This window comes from Homarus americanus, unplaced genomic scaffold, assembly GCF_018991925.1.
Source record: "Homarus americanus isolate GMGI-L3 unplaced genomic scaffold, GMGI_Hamer_2.0 scaffold48016, whole genome shotgun sequence".
NCBI lineage: Eukaryota > Metazoa > Arthropoda > Malacostraca > Decapoda > Nephropidae > Homarus > Homarus americanus.
The window spans coordinates 2,707,943-2,723,356 of NW_024755055.1; the positions used below are offsets into that span (position 1 = coordinate 2,707,943).

The 15,414-nt window shown below is 40.0% G+C and overlaps 1 protein-coding gene across 5 annotated transcripts; it reads left to right on the forward strand.

Annotated features, from left to right (window-relative positions):
• Positions 1-770: 770 nt before the first annotated feature.
• Positions 771-15,284, forward strand: LOC121856175 (E3 ubiquitin-protein ligase LRSAM1-like). 5 transcript variants are annotated; one of them, XM_042351508.1, is made up of 5 exons: positions 946-1,402; positions 3,176-4,890; positions 5,644-12,281; positions 12,356-12,470; positions 12,561-15,284. In XM_042351508.1, exons 2-3 carry the CDS (start codon positions 3,322-3,324, stop codon positions 6,436-6,438), a joined length of 2,364 nt encoding a protein of 787 aa, XP_042207442.1. In that variant the 5' UTR covers positions 946-1,402; positions 3,176-3,321; the 3' UTR covers positions 6,439-12,281; positions 12,356-12,470; positions 12,561-15,284. The 5 variants fall into 5 exon arrangements, with proteins under 5 accessions (XP_042207441.1, XP_042207438.1, XP_042207439.1 ...); XM_042351507.1 differs by lacking the exon at positions 946-1,402 and adding an exon at positions 771-814 and having other exon boundaries at positions 12,356-15,284; XM_042351504.1 differs by lacking the exon at positions 946-1,402 and adding an exon at positions 802-939 and having other exon boundaries at positions 12,356-15,284.
• The last annotated feature ends 130 nt before the right edge of the window (positions 15,285-15,414 follow it).

Genomic DNA, 15,414 nt, shown 5'->3' on the forward strand with positions numbered 1-15,414 from the left:
CTAGTTATGATATTCAGCGTAGTGTCTGCGTTCTTGTACCTAAATAAGTCAGGCCAGTTGATACCCCTCATCTCTTCCCTCATCCCATTGTAATTTCCCTTGTAATATTTGCACCTTGGCCTGGCCTTATCTTGAACTAGGTAACAGTTAAATCTGGTGGTCTGTGTGATGTTACTTTCAATCTGTAAATTATATACTGTATGTTTATTTTTATGACCCACAATGGGGCCTGGGGGGCGAAAGGTAAGACAAATGAAATTAAAAAATAGAAGAGAAAAGGACTATTAATCTGCACCACGAAGATGCTGGAAAACCAGCTTTTTGAAGTGAGACATTGTAAGAGTATGGAAACAGAAGGCAGAGCATTTCACAGTTTGGCTGTGTTCAAGAGCTCTCACTTTGGTAGTGTGTTGGAAATAATGAGTGTGTATGTCTGTGTAGATGTACTGCAGTGCTGAATGTGTGTATGAGGGTGTGAGGGTCCAGGAGTGTGTGTGAGAAAGGGCCCGGATGTGTTTGTGTGAGGGCCCGGGTGTGTTTGTATGAGGGCCCGGGAGTATATGCGTGAGAGAGTTGGGGAGTGTGTGTGAGAGAGAGAGAGGAGGGGAGTGTGTGTGTGTGTGAGGCTCTGGGAGAGAGCGTGTGTGTGTGATCAATGAGCTGTGGATGGCAGGGAACAAGTCTCTCCCTCCCTCTCTTCCACCGCCTTCACCCTCGGCCCCTGTAGGCACCCTCTCACCCTCCCACCCCTACTCACCCCCCTTCCTCCCTCCCCTAGTCACCCCACCCTCCCTCCAGCCTCCATTATCACGAGGTCCTCCACACTCCACAGTAGTACTGTAGTGGTGGTGCTATACTGTACAGTAGTTGTTTGTGGCTCACTGTGGCAGCTTCTAGACCTGTGTGGCTGTGGCCCTGTTCCAAAGAGGTGGACTCAAGGTGCTATGTGGCCCCAATATGTGCTGAATTAACAACCTAATATTGACCCATGATAATAGCTTACAACCATAGAAAGAAGAACAAAGACCAAACTATAGGAAAAGAACGCCATATTACGTTTGTTTTATGATTATTTTGACGATATAAACTTAGTGAAAAATAGAACAACCTTGACATTTACATCCAGTTAAAACACTATTAAACATTCTTCCATTCTCCTTAATTACTGTCATTAAGATAATTATAACCAGTAATTTGTAAAAGGATTAAATATGAAGAATAGTAAAGGATAAAGATATTCTGGTATTAAAGAAGACGGATCCACTGTGTGTGTGTTGTCATCAGTCACTTATTTTACTGAAATATTTAGTGAATAGTTACTTATTAATGGTTAAGAAGACACCATTATTTTAATTATTTCTTGGACTCTGTGATGGCGTTGAGGTGAATAATAATATAGATGGTAATGAAGTATTTTTGTTTTGTATTTTGTGGTTCATCTGAATATTTGCCCCACCCCCAATAGCTTATTTCACCTGAGGATTAATTATTTTAATATTACCTGGGGGTTAAATTGAGTTAGATTAAGTTAATATTAGTTTAGCATATGATGGTTAATTCTAAGGTGATATAAGCTAAGGTGTTTGTAGTAATCTTCAGGTGATTAAATGACAGATACCTGGATTTTTTTTAGATCCAATACTTAGTTATAATAAAGAGGCATAAATCATTCTAATATAGGTTAAGTTTAGGTTGTTAGGTTAGCTTGAAATTATGGTTTTCCAATGGTTTTTTATGTGTTTTGAACAATATTTTCAAAATGTAAATAGGAAAAAAAAGGTACCAAGAAATTATTTGGATGCCATACAAACCACCCATATCAAGCATGATTAATTTAGTTTCTATTTATACTCCAAAACATTTATAATATATCCCCAAAAATACAAAAATAGAGATAAAATAGATGGTTATGTGGTGAAGAGGTTAGGTTAGGTTCCTGGGGTTCTGATAGGTTAGGTTGGTTAGATTAAGTTTAGTTCAGGTTACATTAGATAAGGTTAGGTTAGATTAGATTAGTTCAGATTTGGTTAGGTTAGTTCAGGTTTGGTTAGGTTAGTTTAGGTTTGGTTAGGTTAGGTTATATTAGATTAGTTCAGATTTGGTTAGGTTAGTTCAGGTTTGGTTAGGTTAGTTTAGGTTCGGTTTGGTTAGTTCAGGTTAGGTTAAATTATTTTAGGTTAGGTTGGTTAAACTTTGTGTTGAGCAAGCCATAACAATACTTACAATGGCTTAGTCTAAATACATATCGTTCGTTCTCCAAAAATCCTTACGGCAACTTTGGAAATTTTTTCCTCGGGATCTTGATAAATCCGTTGGTGGTGACACGAACCATCCAAGTATATATAGGAGTGTAATGGTGACCTCTGTGTTTTAATTGTGTGTGTTTTTTTGTAATTCTAAATGTTTGTAAATGTTAATAGGAAAAAGCAAACGACATTACATTTGCTTGTCATCCTTGGTCAGATTGCCTCATTGCTTACCATTGTTTGTATACGTGCACTGTCTATGTCCTGTTTATTGAACTGTATAACTGTGTTGTCACTATGTTGAACTGTATACTGTGCCTGTCTATATACATGTTGAACTGTATACTGTACCTACACTGCTGAAGGATCTACTGTATATGATACAGTGTTAGAATGTTGAAGGAACTTTATGGTACAGTGTTAGAATGTTGAAGAAACTTTATGGTGCAGTGTTAGAATGTTGAAGGAACTTTATGGTACAGTGTTAGAATGTTGAAGGAACTTTATGGTACAGTGTTAGAATGTTGAAGAAACTTTATGGTACAGTGTTAGAATGTTGAAGGAACTTTATGGTACAGTGTTAGAATGTTGAAGAAACTTTATGGTACAGTGTTAGAATGTTGAAGGAACTTTATGGTACAGTGTTAGAATGTTGAAGGAACTTTATGGTACAGTGTTAGAATGTTGAAGGAACCTTATGGTACAGTGTTAGAATGTTGAAGGAACTTTATGGTACAGTGTTAGAATGTTGAAGAAACTTTATGGTACAGTGTTAGAATGTTGAAGAAACTTTATGGTACAGTGTTAGAATGTTGAAGAAATCGGTAATATTGTACGACATTTATCGGGTATATTATACATATCTTGAATTATTTAGTGCCGGTATATGCATGTTCAGTTATACTAAAGACAATATGTTTTTCTCGCAGGTGATATATTGGAAAAAATAACCCAAATTTCCCACCCCTAGTGGTCAAGAAGGTCGTTTTAACTTAACCATGATTTGGTCCTAAATTAACGAGGTGATGACGGCCACCACAGCTACAGGTTCAGTAGGGGAGAAAGACATGACAGGATGCCATTTGGATGTTTGTTTAGGAAAGATAAGTCTACCACCATGAGTGACAAAGAGAAGAAGGGCAAGCTGGGCCTCAAGGTGGTGATGACCCAGCAGAACCCGGAGCCCGTGTACGACCTCACCGACTGCGCCATGGTAGAACTTCCTCCAGACACTTTTGTTATGTGTAAGTTGTTGCAGAAGACGGTCTTACTGTTGCAAGATAATTCTCTGACGTCGCTGGAGAAAGGAGGGAAGCTGCACGAGCTAGAGGCATTACAGGTCTTAGATCTGTCGAATAATAAGTTTGCTCATCTTCCAGATTCTATCAATAAACTTAAGAACTTGACAATAATGAAACTTAGCAACAACAAACTGAAGAGTCTGCCTTTATCTATAAGTGAACTGTCAAAATTACAAGAACTTTATCTGTCCTCAAATAAATTTTCCAAAGTGCCTGTAAGCATCTGTGCCTTGCCCAGCCTGCGAGTGTTGTCTCTCACTGGCAACAACATCTCTCTACTGCCAAAGGAATTTTGTAAGTTACAAAAAAGTCTTCATCAACTAGAAATTGACACAGATAAGCTTCAGTCCCCTCCTCCTGCAGTAGTGGCAGAAGGTACGGAGGCAGTGATGCGCCACCTGTGTGAGGAACACGGACTCATATACGAGGGCATCAGCGAGCCGCAGGAGGAGGCTCTGGCAGACTGTGCCTCTCCTCACGCATACTCCAAAATGGAGCCGTCTGCTGATGACAAGGCATTACTGAGCTACTGGTGTAGAAAAGACGAGAAGGTTAAAGCCCAGTTGGCGGCGGAGGAAGAATTTCAAGCCAAGGAACAGCAGCAGTTGGCGTCCATGTTGCAGGACATGAGTAGTAACAAACAACATCTCTTAGAGGGAATCTTCCAGATTCCATCAGAGGCCATGGAGTATGAGAGGAAGAAGCTGGCCATGATGCAGGAACAGTACAACATTGAAGAAAACATGCGGGCTGAACAAGCAGAACAGCTGGAGATATATTTGGCATCCTCAAATGACAAAGAATCTTTAATCAGTGACCTAACAACTCGACAAGCTAACCTGGACCTGGAGGTGGAGGGTCTGGTCACCGCCAGAGAAAAAGAACGACAGCATTTACTAAAGGACCTGGCGACCACCGAGCGGGAGACCGACGCCGCCGTTCAGGAGCTGGTCGATGCAGCCGCGGCGAGGAGGGGCGAGGAGTTCCTCTCACTGCTTCAAGATCAGGAGAAAGAACTGCAGTCTCTCCTGTCCGGTATTGTGGAGGCGGCCACCGAGTTACGTCAGTCTGAGGTCGTCGCCGCCATGAAGGCAGTGCTGGTGGAGGAGGCGGCCGCCGAGCAGCAGCGGATGGCGGTGCAGGAGGAGCAGGGGGCACGGGTGTGTGCCCTTCTGGAGGAGGCAGACTTGGTCAACTCTCATCTCAAGGGAGTATTAACTGCACGCTTGGCCGACCAGGAGGAGTGGGTCTCGACTCTACTTGAGGATGAAGCATGCCAAGCGGCTGCTTTTAGAATCCTACTGCTCAAGTGTGACCTTAAGAGGAACAACATTCTGAGACAGGTGAGGACCCAAACTTTGTTGGTGTTTTGGCTTACAATATTAACATTTTCTTAAGCAGTGAATACATTCATTGTTGATACTGTTCCGTAGTTAAACTGTCCATCATGGTAATGTGTGTAAGATGAACCAAACCTAACCTAACCAAACTTAGCCTAACCATCAGTACTGGCCCACCTTAATAGTTAGGTCAGGGCTTATTCACCCAATCACTCTTACCATACATAAATACTGTATATTAACACAACAATGGATATTCTTAATGTTTAGATACAATGGCTAATAATATCATTGACTCTGATCCATCCAGTCTCAAAATAAATAGTCTGTGTGCTTGTTTGTGGTGAACATTAGAGAGTAAAGTGTGTTGTACAGTACACGTGCACGGAGGAATGACAGGAATGAAGAAGAGAGAAAGAGAAGTTGTAGGAAGACCTATGTAACTGTATTGTAGTGTGAGAGATAGAGCGGGTGTTTAGTATGAGAGATAGAGCGGGTGTTTAGTGTGAGAGATAGAGCGGGTGTTTAGTGTGAGAGATAGAGCGGGTGTTTAGTGTGAGAGATAGAGCGGGTGTTTAGTGTGAGAGATAGAGCGGGTGTTTAGTGTGAGAGATAGAGCGGGTGTTTAGTGTGAGAGACAGAGTGACTGTTGACAGGAGATGCACTAGTTTGTGAGAGAGAAGTAGAGGAGGGAATTAATATAAATAGAAAGAGATAATTATGATGATTGTTTATCTAATATTTTTACTCTTTCAGATTGGCCAGATTGAATTTGAACTGGCCCGCCTGTCGTCGCTGGAGGTGAGAAAGAAGAAACACGGCATTAAGTACGGGTCGACCACTATGCTGGAGCAGCGGGCCACCCTAGTCGGTTTACTGAAGTCCCTGCTGATGGAGAAGAGTCAACGGGAGGAGCAGCTTAATGCCTGGTTGGCTCAGCTCCAGGACTCCCGAACGCCTGACATAGCCGAGGAAGAGTTTTGGCTGGTACAATACCAACGTCTCCTGACCATGAAACCCGCCGGATTGGCCGAGGCCGAAGAACAACTGGAGCCTCAAGTACGAGAGGTCCTCAAGGCCGCCAATGCTCTCGACTTGACGCCGGTGTTCGCCCACAACTCTATCACCTTCTCTCGTCTGATGAACATGACGGAGGAAGAAGCGGCGGTGATGGACATCGGACCGGCAACCTACCGTAGCTTACAGCGAGCCCTACAGAACCATCTGGCCGCCTCCAAGTTGGGAGAACAGATGCCCTCCGCCCCATGTGAGGAGGACCTGCCATACTCCCCGTCCGCTCCTCCTGCGCTCTCTGGCAGTGAAGTATTACCCACTGCCCCAATTTTAGAAGGCGGGGAAGAGGGGGCGTCGGCACCTCCGCTAGACAAACAGTTTGTGGAGGCCGAGTGTGTGGTGTGTCTGAATGCCAGCTGTCAGGTTATATTTTTACCATGCGGTCACGTGTGTGCTTGTGGTAAGTGCTGCACTTCGCTCCTCATATGTCCCATGTGCAGAGCTCCGGTCATCAGTAAATTATTACTTACTTACTGATTCTGCTCATTATCTTCTGGATTTATTCATTATTAAATATCATAAATAGATAATTGTAGTCAGATCACCTGAAAATTTATCCCCACATTGTTTCACTTATAAATTAACGACCCTTATGAAATACTACAAACCAAACCTAACCACCCTAATTCAATCCTACCCCAACCACCCTAATGCTAACCCTACCCGACCCTACCCCACCGTGTAGTTTTGGGATGGTTAAACACGAGGTGAAATAAGCTGGTTTGAGTGATGTTGAGGTGATCGCTGTAGTCAACTAAGACATCTTCACCGAATGATCAATTACAATCTGAGTTGTCTTTTAAGATTGTTTGATGCATTATATTACTCGTGCAGTTGAATTCTTGATCATATTTTTTATTCCTTTATGCATAAATTTAGTGAAGCAGCTAAAACAGATGGTTACTAAAGTCTTATGTTGATTTATAACCTGTGATAAATTTTAATTGTTCATTTAAAGCTCAAGTCTTGGTTTGTTCATGTTTTACTGAGTGGAAGGACAGTTGAATGATCTTTTGGTATGAGTAAATGCAACTTGAGTGTTTGCCAGGGGTCATGTCAAGGCTCACAGTTGCCAGGGGTCATGTCAAGGCTCACAGTTGCCAGGGGTCATCTCAAGGCTCACAGTTGCCAGGGGTCATGTCAAGGTTCACAGTTGCCAGGGGTCATGCCAAGGTTAACAGTTGCCAGGGAATCATGTCAAGGTCCACTGTACAATGGTTGGATGGTTATTTTATTTATTTATTTTTATTTTTTTGAGAGGAAGAAGGAAACTAATACTTTGGAAACTAAAGAGGTTGAGAAGAAGGAAGAATAGTAGTTCACAGGCTGACTACCTTACTACGGACTAGCCAAGGTAATAGTCTCATTAATATACAGTACCGGGCTGGTTATTGTAGGTACAGTGAAACCTCTATTTAATGGACTATATAGAGATGAAAGTCCATTATATCAAGGGTCCGTTAGATGTGAAACTCCCATGAATTATATAGAAAGAAATCCGTTGTATAGAGAATTCACTGTATTGTAATATATAGCCATTTGTTTGGTTGGCTGGCCCTTCCTAGAGTGTTTACAATAGTTGTCAGGATAGGAAAGAGTGAGGGAAAAGACGACAGGTGACTCTAGCTGTTGTTAGAGAAGATTGAGAGTGGCATCGCTGGAGAACAGAAAATACAGGACTCTATATTAAGGCAAAATAAAGGTTTAAACCCTTGTGTGCGGTTCTCCTCTGTGTTGATTGAAATCCTCTGGCATTATTAAAAGTGACATCTCCAAAGTGAAAGTTTTAAAGTTTGAGGGGAATTTTTATGATATTTATTCTTTATTTGTTATTATTGAATATTTATAGGGTTAATATTAGGTAAGATTTTTAGTTGAATAGATTTACAGGACAGTCTTATGCTTTATTTACATATATATACATCTTTCTACTTTTTTTTAATCCGGACTCCCCCTTCCTTGCCCACTCCCCAATTAATCGAGATGAACGAGAATTCCCTGTACGCGGTGTGTGAAGGTGGATTGCTGGGTAGGTTGGTGTCAGTATGATGAATGACATAATGGCATGTAGTTTTAATTCCTCAGGCAAGTTATTGAAGAGGTGCGGTGAAACCTCTATTTAAAGGATTATATGGCGGGGAAAGTTCGTTAAATCGATGGTCCTTTAGATGTGAAAACCCCAACTTATGGATTATATAGAGAAAGGAGTTCGTTATATGGAGGTCTCACTGTTTAGGTTTTTTAATTATTTTTGGTATTTCTTCTCTCTTGTGGGTATGGTGGAGTACCTGTTATGGATATACATTATTTACATCCATAGGGTCTCCTCTGTACCTGTATTCTCTGATTCTTTCTGGATGTTATTGATTTTAAGTGGTTGGGTTTTCCTTCTGTACCAGAGTGTTGCTGTAAACTTACGAGAAGCTGGTTTGGATTTTGCATCTCTCATCAAAGTTGTTTTATTTCTCGCTTGGTGTCGTTGACCTGTAGCGCGCCTGATCTGCCTCGGTGTGTTGTTATGAGAGGGATTTATTATCTGCGTACATAACATCTTTTTTTTTTCCTGGAGGTGGAATGTGTCAATTGTGTAGACGATATATGGGGTTGGAGAGAGGAAGCTCCCTTGTGGGACTCTGTTGGTCAGTGGGAAGGTCTCTCGTATGTGCTGTCCCACACTCAACACGCCAGACAAGAGACCACCACTGGGGTCTGGTTGACGTACACTAACACATTAACAAACTCAGGCCAAATGAAGACATTGTACTATAAATATCTTCGTTAAAACTTATGTTGTATAGATTCAGATATACAGTTTATATGTATAGTGTCCCCTGATGCTAGAACAATGCTCTCGTATAAAGGACAATGTTATTTTGGCTTCATTAGTGGGAAGTATAGTAGTGAAGTGTTACAGTGAAGTTTTGATCAGGGAGTTGTGCTTCTCCTGGCTCATGTACACTGTGCGCACCTCTCCTACTGTACCAACACTGTGTGGGAAATACTGTACTGTGCAGAGCACATTTGATTGTTGTGACTCAGAGCTATTATAACTGTTACGACTGTCAGAGAACTAGATGCTATGACTGTCAGAAAGCTGTGTGTTATGACTGTCAGAAAGCTGTGGAGTATGACTGCCAGAGTATATGACTGTCAGAGCTGTGTTATTTCTATCAGAGCTGTGTTATGACTGTCAGAGCTGTGTTATGACTGTCAGAGCTTCAAATACTTAACAGTTGTGTCAAAAATCTATTCAGGTGATGCGTGTATTGTTGAAGTTAAAAAAGAGAGATGCGTCATTACTTACTCTCCTGCATACAATGTTTTAACCTACTCTTAATCTACTTACTGTACATGTAGCTTTAGTGTAAATACCCAATACCCAGTCATAACCCGTGTACCGTGGGGAGAACTTCGGTTAGCACTCGTAGTTGATTTCAAGTTCAAAGTTTTAATATCCCGTAGTGTTAGGCGTCTCTTGATATAATTTATTCCGCTGGGCGACCATATATTATCTGATGTATTATATAACCTCGAAATCTCTGAAGATATTATAGATGGAACTTAATTCACATGTGGAAGTTTATCAAGAACTAGAAGAAAAAAACTTGAGAGTTGTTTATCAGTATAATAGAAGCTTGTGTTGTATCTATACTGCATGTCAGGCTATTGAGGTTTTAAATTGGTCAGATAATGTTAGGGACAGCCTGTAGTGTATAGTAGTAATAGGCTTCAGTTAAAACAGCCATAGATATGTCTGGCCTACAGTTTCCTAAGGCTGATTATTATACAGGCACTTAACACTGAAGCTGTCATTGTTATTGTCAGCGGGAAAGTGATATTTTAAATCATGCGTTCTGTGGCAATCAAGGCAGGTGAAATAGAGAACTATGAAGAACATCTCCAGCACAGTTCTGTGTTGTTTTTGAGAAGGTGTACGTTCCCTCAAGTAATCTTTTATCACAGTATGCTTATATTCGCCAAACTGCACCTGGATAATAACCCCTTGTGTACGGGCTCCCCTCTGAGCTGAATAAAATATCACAAGTGGCATCCCTGTAGTGAAGGGGTTAATATCCCATTTTGATATAAGTTTATAGTTATACAGTACCATATATGATGGCAGCATATTTTTATACTATGGTTCTATGTCTTACAAGACTCTGGATGTAAGGTACAGCGTTCATGTAATGATCCCTGTCGCTTTATGAAACATTCCACTCGGCACCATGACTACGCTAATATTTTATCTTACTTAGTATAATATTGATTTTACCAGATGGTGTATATAATATAAGGGGATTATACACCTGTGAATATAGACTAGTCTTTATGAGGTTTGACTTATATATATCTGGTAAAAATATTGGTCATGTCTTGACACTATTGAACATGTTGAAATATTTATAAACATGGAGGAAGGCTTTAGACTACAGTTCCATATTGTGAATTAATAACTTGTGTTTAATAACTTTTTGGAACTATTTTTTCATCTTATTGTAAATGAGATTGAGCGGTCATCCTGAGTGTATGAAATATAATTTGAATTATCCATTAAGGTATTGTAGTTCTGTAATTCTTTGTATTTTAAAGACCAATACAGTACTGTACCAGAAGTGTCACCCCCACAGTAGATTATGTTCCTTGGATAAATTAAGAATCACACTAAATGTAATACTGTATAATGTTGGCTGAATACGCTGTGCATGGCCTTATGTTACGGGGATGACCTACACGTTAACACTCGCAGGGCGGTGTTGGGATGCTGCAGCTCTCTGGACGGTAATAATCATATCATAGGAAAAATCAATCGGGGGAGTTGTAATGTTTTCTTATTATGGAGATTTATATAGAGCTGGGGACAGTTCAACATATTTATACACCACACTGAGTATTAAAAGGGGCATGTAGTGTTACCTTTGACCACTTGTGTGTGTAAATTGCCTCGCCCTGGACAGCGTTGGCTAGAAGGTCGGGTATCTTTATTACCTTTACGACTTCATATCAAAAGTGACGCGGTTGTTGTCACTGACGTCGGTAGTTCATTATATCAGCTAGTTAATCTTTGCTGAACGTTTCGCCACGACTGTTGTATAGCTTGAGAAGTACGTCTCGGCATTACGGATAATTTTGACCCAACCAAAACTTGTGTACAGGACGTCTTGTTAAAATGACCTATTTTTTATACCTCGATCTTTCTTGATTTTGCGTTTTGGGTAAATTTTTCATGGTATAGTTAGTTTCCGAAACTCAGGTGGTCTGAGGATCAGTATGTAAATTGGGTACATTACCATATCCCTGATTTGACTCCATACTGGATAAAGCTGACTCAGTACAGTACTCAGTTTCAACTCTGTGGTTCAGTCGTGACCACCAGTTGCTGCAGAATGGCTAGTTGTTTAAAGTCTTGTAATGTACAGTACTGGGAACACTTGGAGGATGGTATCTAGAGTATTACCTGGTCCATTATGGCTCTACCCTTCACACTGGCTGAGACATAACTACTGTACTGTATTATGAAATATTTGTAATGAAGACATTCTCTTATTGTTTTAGATAACTGTGCTTGGAATTGTACTGCAATGTGTGTGTGTGTGTACGTGTGTGTGTGTGCACGTCAAAGGTTGAAGCTGAGATATTTCATGTTATCTACTTTGCCTCCCCCCCTCCCCTAAACCCTAAAGAAACACTAAAAGACACTAGATTGTTGTGTTGGCTGTGTGTAAAGTGTTCTAGGCACAACACACTCCTATGTCTCTCTCTGCATTGAGGTTTATATGTCGTAATATAATACCGTACAGCAAAAAGTGGAATAGTCTCGTGCAATATGCTGAATTATTTTAAGTTGAGAACTACACGGGTGTTGGCAAGTGTAGTGTGCATGATGGCAGGTGTAGTATGTATAATGGCAGGTGTCGGGCATCTGATGGCAGGTGTTGGCAGTTGTAGCGTGTGATGGCACTGTGTGTGTGTGTGTGTGCAATACATAAATATTATAATCGTAATATATATAAAGGTAGCTTGTTGAATATACTGTATATGATTTTATATTGACAGTATGTAGAGTATAATTATGTAATCTATAATGAATATTTGATAATTATAACAAGAGTTGGTTGTTAAGTATTCATGGGGTAATGGTTTTTATTTTAATGGTGTAAATTTAAATAACCAGTTGTGTAGTTCAGGAATATAATATAATACATAAATATATTTTTAAAAAGTTAAGAATATATTATATAAATAATATATTGTACCTGATTTACTAAACAAAAGTTTGGAATAAAAAAAAATAGATTCTCAAATTGTTTTAATAATTTGAGGTGTTAGTGAGGCAAGATGTGTGAGGTGAGGTGTGTGAGGTGAGGTGTTAGTGAGACAAGACCTGTGAGATGAGGTGTTAGTGAGGCAAGATGTGTGAGGTGAGGTGTTAGTGAGGCAAGGTGTGTGAGGTGAGGTGTTAGTGAGGCAAGACCTGTGAGATGAGGTGTTAGTGAGGCAAGATGTGTGAGGTGAGGTGTTAGTGAGGCAAGGTGTGTGAGGTGAGGTGTTAGTGAGGCAAGACCTGTGAGATGAGGTGTTAGTGAGGCAAGATGTGTGAGGTGAGGGAATATTGAGTGATTAAAATTGACAAAATTTGACTTATAATACTAAGCTTCGACCTCCACTTCTGTTTAGGATATCTGGAGACATGACAGTACAGAAGACAAGTGCCGGGCATAACTGAGCTTAGGCAACACATGAATATACACACACACACACACACACACACACACACACACACACACACACACACACACACACACACACACACACACACACACACACACACACACACACACACACACACACACACACACACACACACACACACATATGCATATAAGGTTTTTCATAATCCCATATCATGTAGTGTAGGGTTTGGTGAAAAAGTCATCCTGGTAGTACACAATTACTTGGCCTTCGTTGGTGTATTTGCGCATCTATTATAACCTAACCAAACCTAATCTAACCCAAATTAACCTAACCTAACCAAACCTAATCTAATCCAAACTAACCTAACCAAACCTAATCTAACCCAAACTAACCTAACCAAACCTAATCTAACCCAAACTAACCTAACCTAATCACGTCTCGTCATTCCAAACACAGAAAACACGAGTCTGTTTTAACCCTCTTAAGTTTGCCAGTTGTTTCTGTAGCTCATTCATTCTGGGGAAATTGGGCCGCCATTGGTCGTTTTATTTTAAGTAAGGTGATTGGCCGATTGATCCTGGGTTCGGAGATGTGGTTGTGTCTGCACTGAGGATCACGGGAGTGGTTTCATGTGGTTCTATTTATTGTTAGATGGGCCCCAGTCCTAGTAGATCTCAGTCCTTGTAGGCCCCAGTCCCACTAGACCCCCAGTCCTTCTAGACCCCAATCTTAGCAGACCCTCAGTCCTACTAGACCCCAATCCTAGTAGATATCAGTCATACTAGACCCCAGTCTCACTAAACCTCAATCCTACTAAGACATCAATCCCACTTGACCCCAGTCCCATTAGACCCCACATAAAGAACATAAGTATTGGAAGCCCCTAGGACTAAGGTATACATTAGGGTTGTGACTTACATTCAATTTGTCAAGTCACGATTTCTTTGGTACATTTCAGAATTTTTGATTGATTGATTTTTTTTTCATTTTCCCATAATTAAAGGATAGAAATAAGTATGAAGACATATTTTTTTATAATTACCATCAACATCTACAGTACAATACTTGGCCAAAACATAAATAAAATAGCTCTGTCATATAAAATGGTGAAGATGTGTCGCTTGTCACATTATCTACTGAACTTGGCATCTTCACTTGATTTTGTATAGATGAGGTATTGAAACTTTTTGTAATAGTAAAAAAAAATAAGCTTATTGTTTTTCTTGGTGTTTATGATTGTTAAAAATGTGTAGAGGTTATTGAATATTTCATTATTTTACTATTTTATTGAAGATTTATCAAGTATTTTGTGAGTAAAGGAAGATATGAGGAATGTAGAATATCAAAGGCGTACATCTGACTGTCTCAAGTGAGCCTAATTCTCAGGCTGTATGGCATATTTTCCGCCTTATTTTTCTTTTGGGAATTATACCACACGGGCGGTGTAAGGTAACCATGCTACCTGACGCCATTATCTGATAGAGGTACGCTGGGGCTATGGACTGACGTAGAAAATAGGAAATTTGGTAACTCGGTGATACAGTACGTCTTTGGTATTGTAAACGCCTCATATACAGTACAGCATAGCCTCCATTTAACGGACGTCAATCTAACGGGTAAAGTTTGTTATATGGAGGTTTCACATATAATGAACCTTGATGTAATGGACTGTACTCTTACATAGTTTGTTATATGAAGGTTTTACATATAATGAACCTTGATATAATGGACTGTACTCCTACATACAGTCTGTTATGTGGAGGTTTTACATATAATGAACCTTGATATAATGGACTGTACTCTTACATACAGTCTGTTATATGGAGGTTTTACATATAATGAACCTCGGTATAATGAATTACACTCTCCCATATCATATAGTTCGTTAAATAGAGGTCTGACTGTAGTAGATGGTGTAGTGTGTGTGTGTGTGGCGGCCATGCTGTGCCAAGACGTGAGTACACTAACTTCAGGTCATTGTTGTACACTTTATTGTCACAGATAATTATTTAGTTTTTTCATATGGATGTATTTCTTCTTGTGTCAAGTATTTGCACATTGTATCATACAATTTAAAAAACTTTACTATTTGCACAAATCATTGGCTGCCATTTTAGGCACAGATAGAGCACAATTTCTTGCAACTTCTCATACGTATCTCTTCTTGATGTACTACTGTATATAATATATTAGTAGATGGTAGAGTTATATACTGTATGATAAATATATATATACATATCCTGTGTATATGTGAGATGATCCGGGTGAGAAATACACAATTGACAAAACTCGAAAAAATTATAGAAAACACAGTTAGAAATTAGGTACTGTATAAGTTTGAGGGTCATAATGACATACGTCTCTTATTGCTTTGTCACTTGTCTCCCTCTTGCCCGGGGCGCCTCATATATAGCGGGAAAATATTTTATTGTATGTTCACACGGTTTCAATATTAACGATAAGGCCAGTGTGCAGCAGCAGGGTGAGGCCTTGTGCTCTACAGGTACTGTTATCAAGTGGACAAACCTTTTATAATGTTAAGTATGGAGACGCATGCTTATTACTCTTTATATACTGTCAAACTTTTCTCTTTATTGTTGTTTTGACACCTTTCAAGAAAATGCTGAGCAGCTCAATGTTTGATTTACCCTTTTGGTTGGTTGTGTGTAGTACTGGAGAGTGTGAGTGATGGTGGTAGTTAATGATGCCTGAAACATGAGGACCAGCTTACAAGAGTGTTGTTGTGTTCTGTCACCTAGA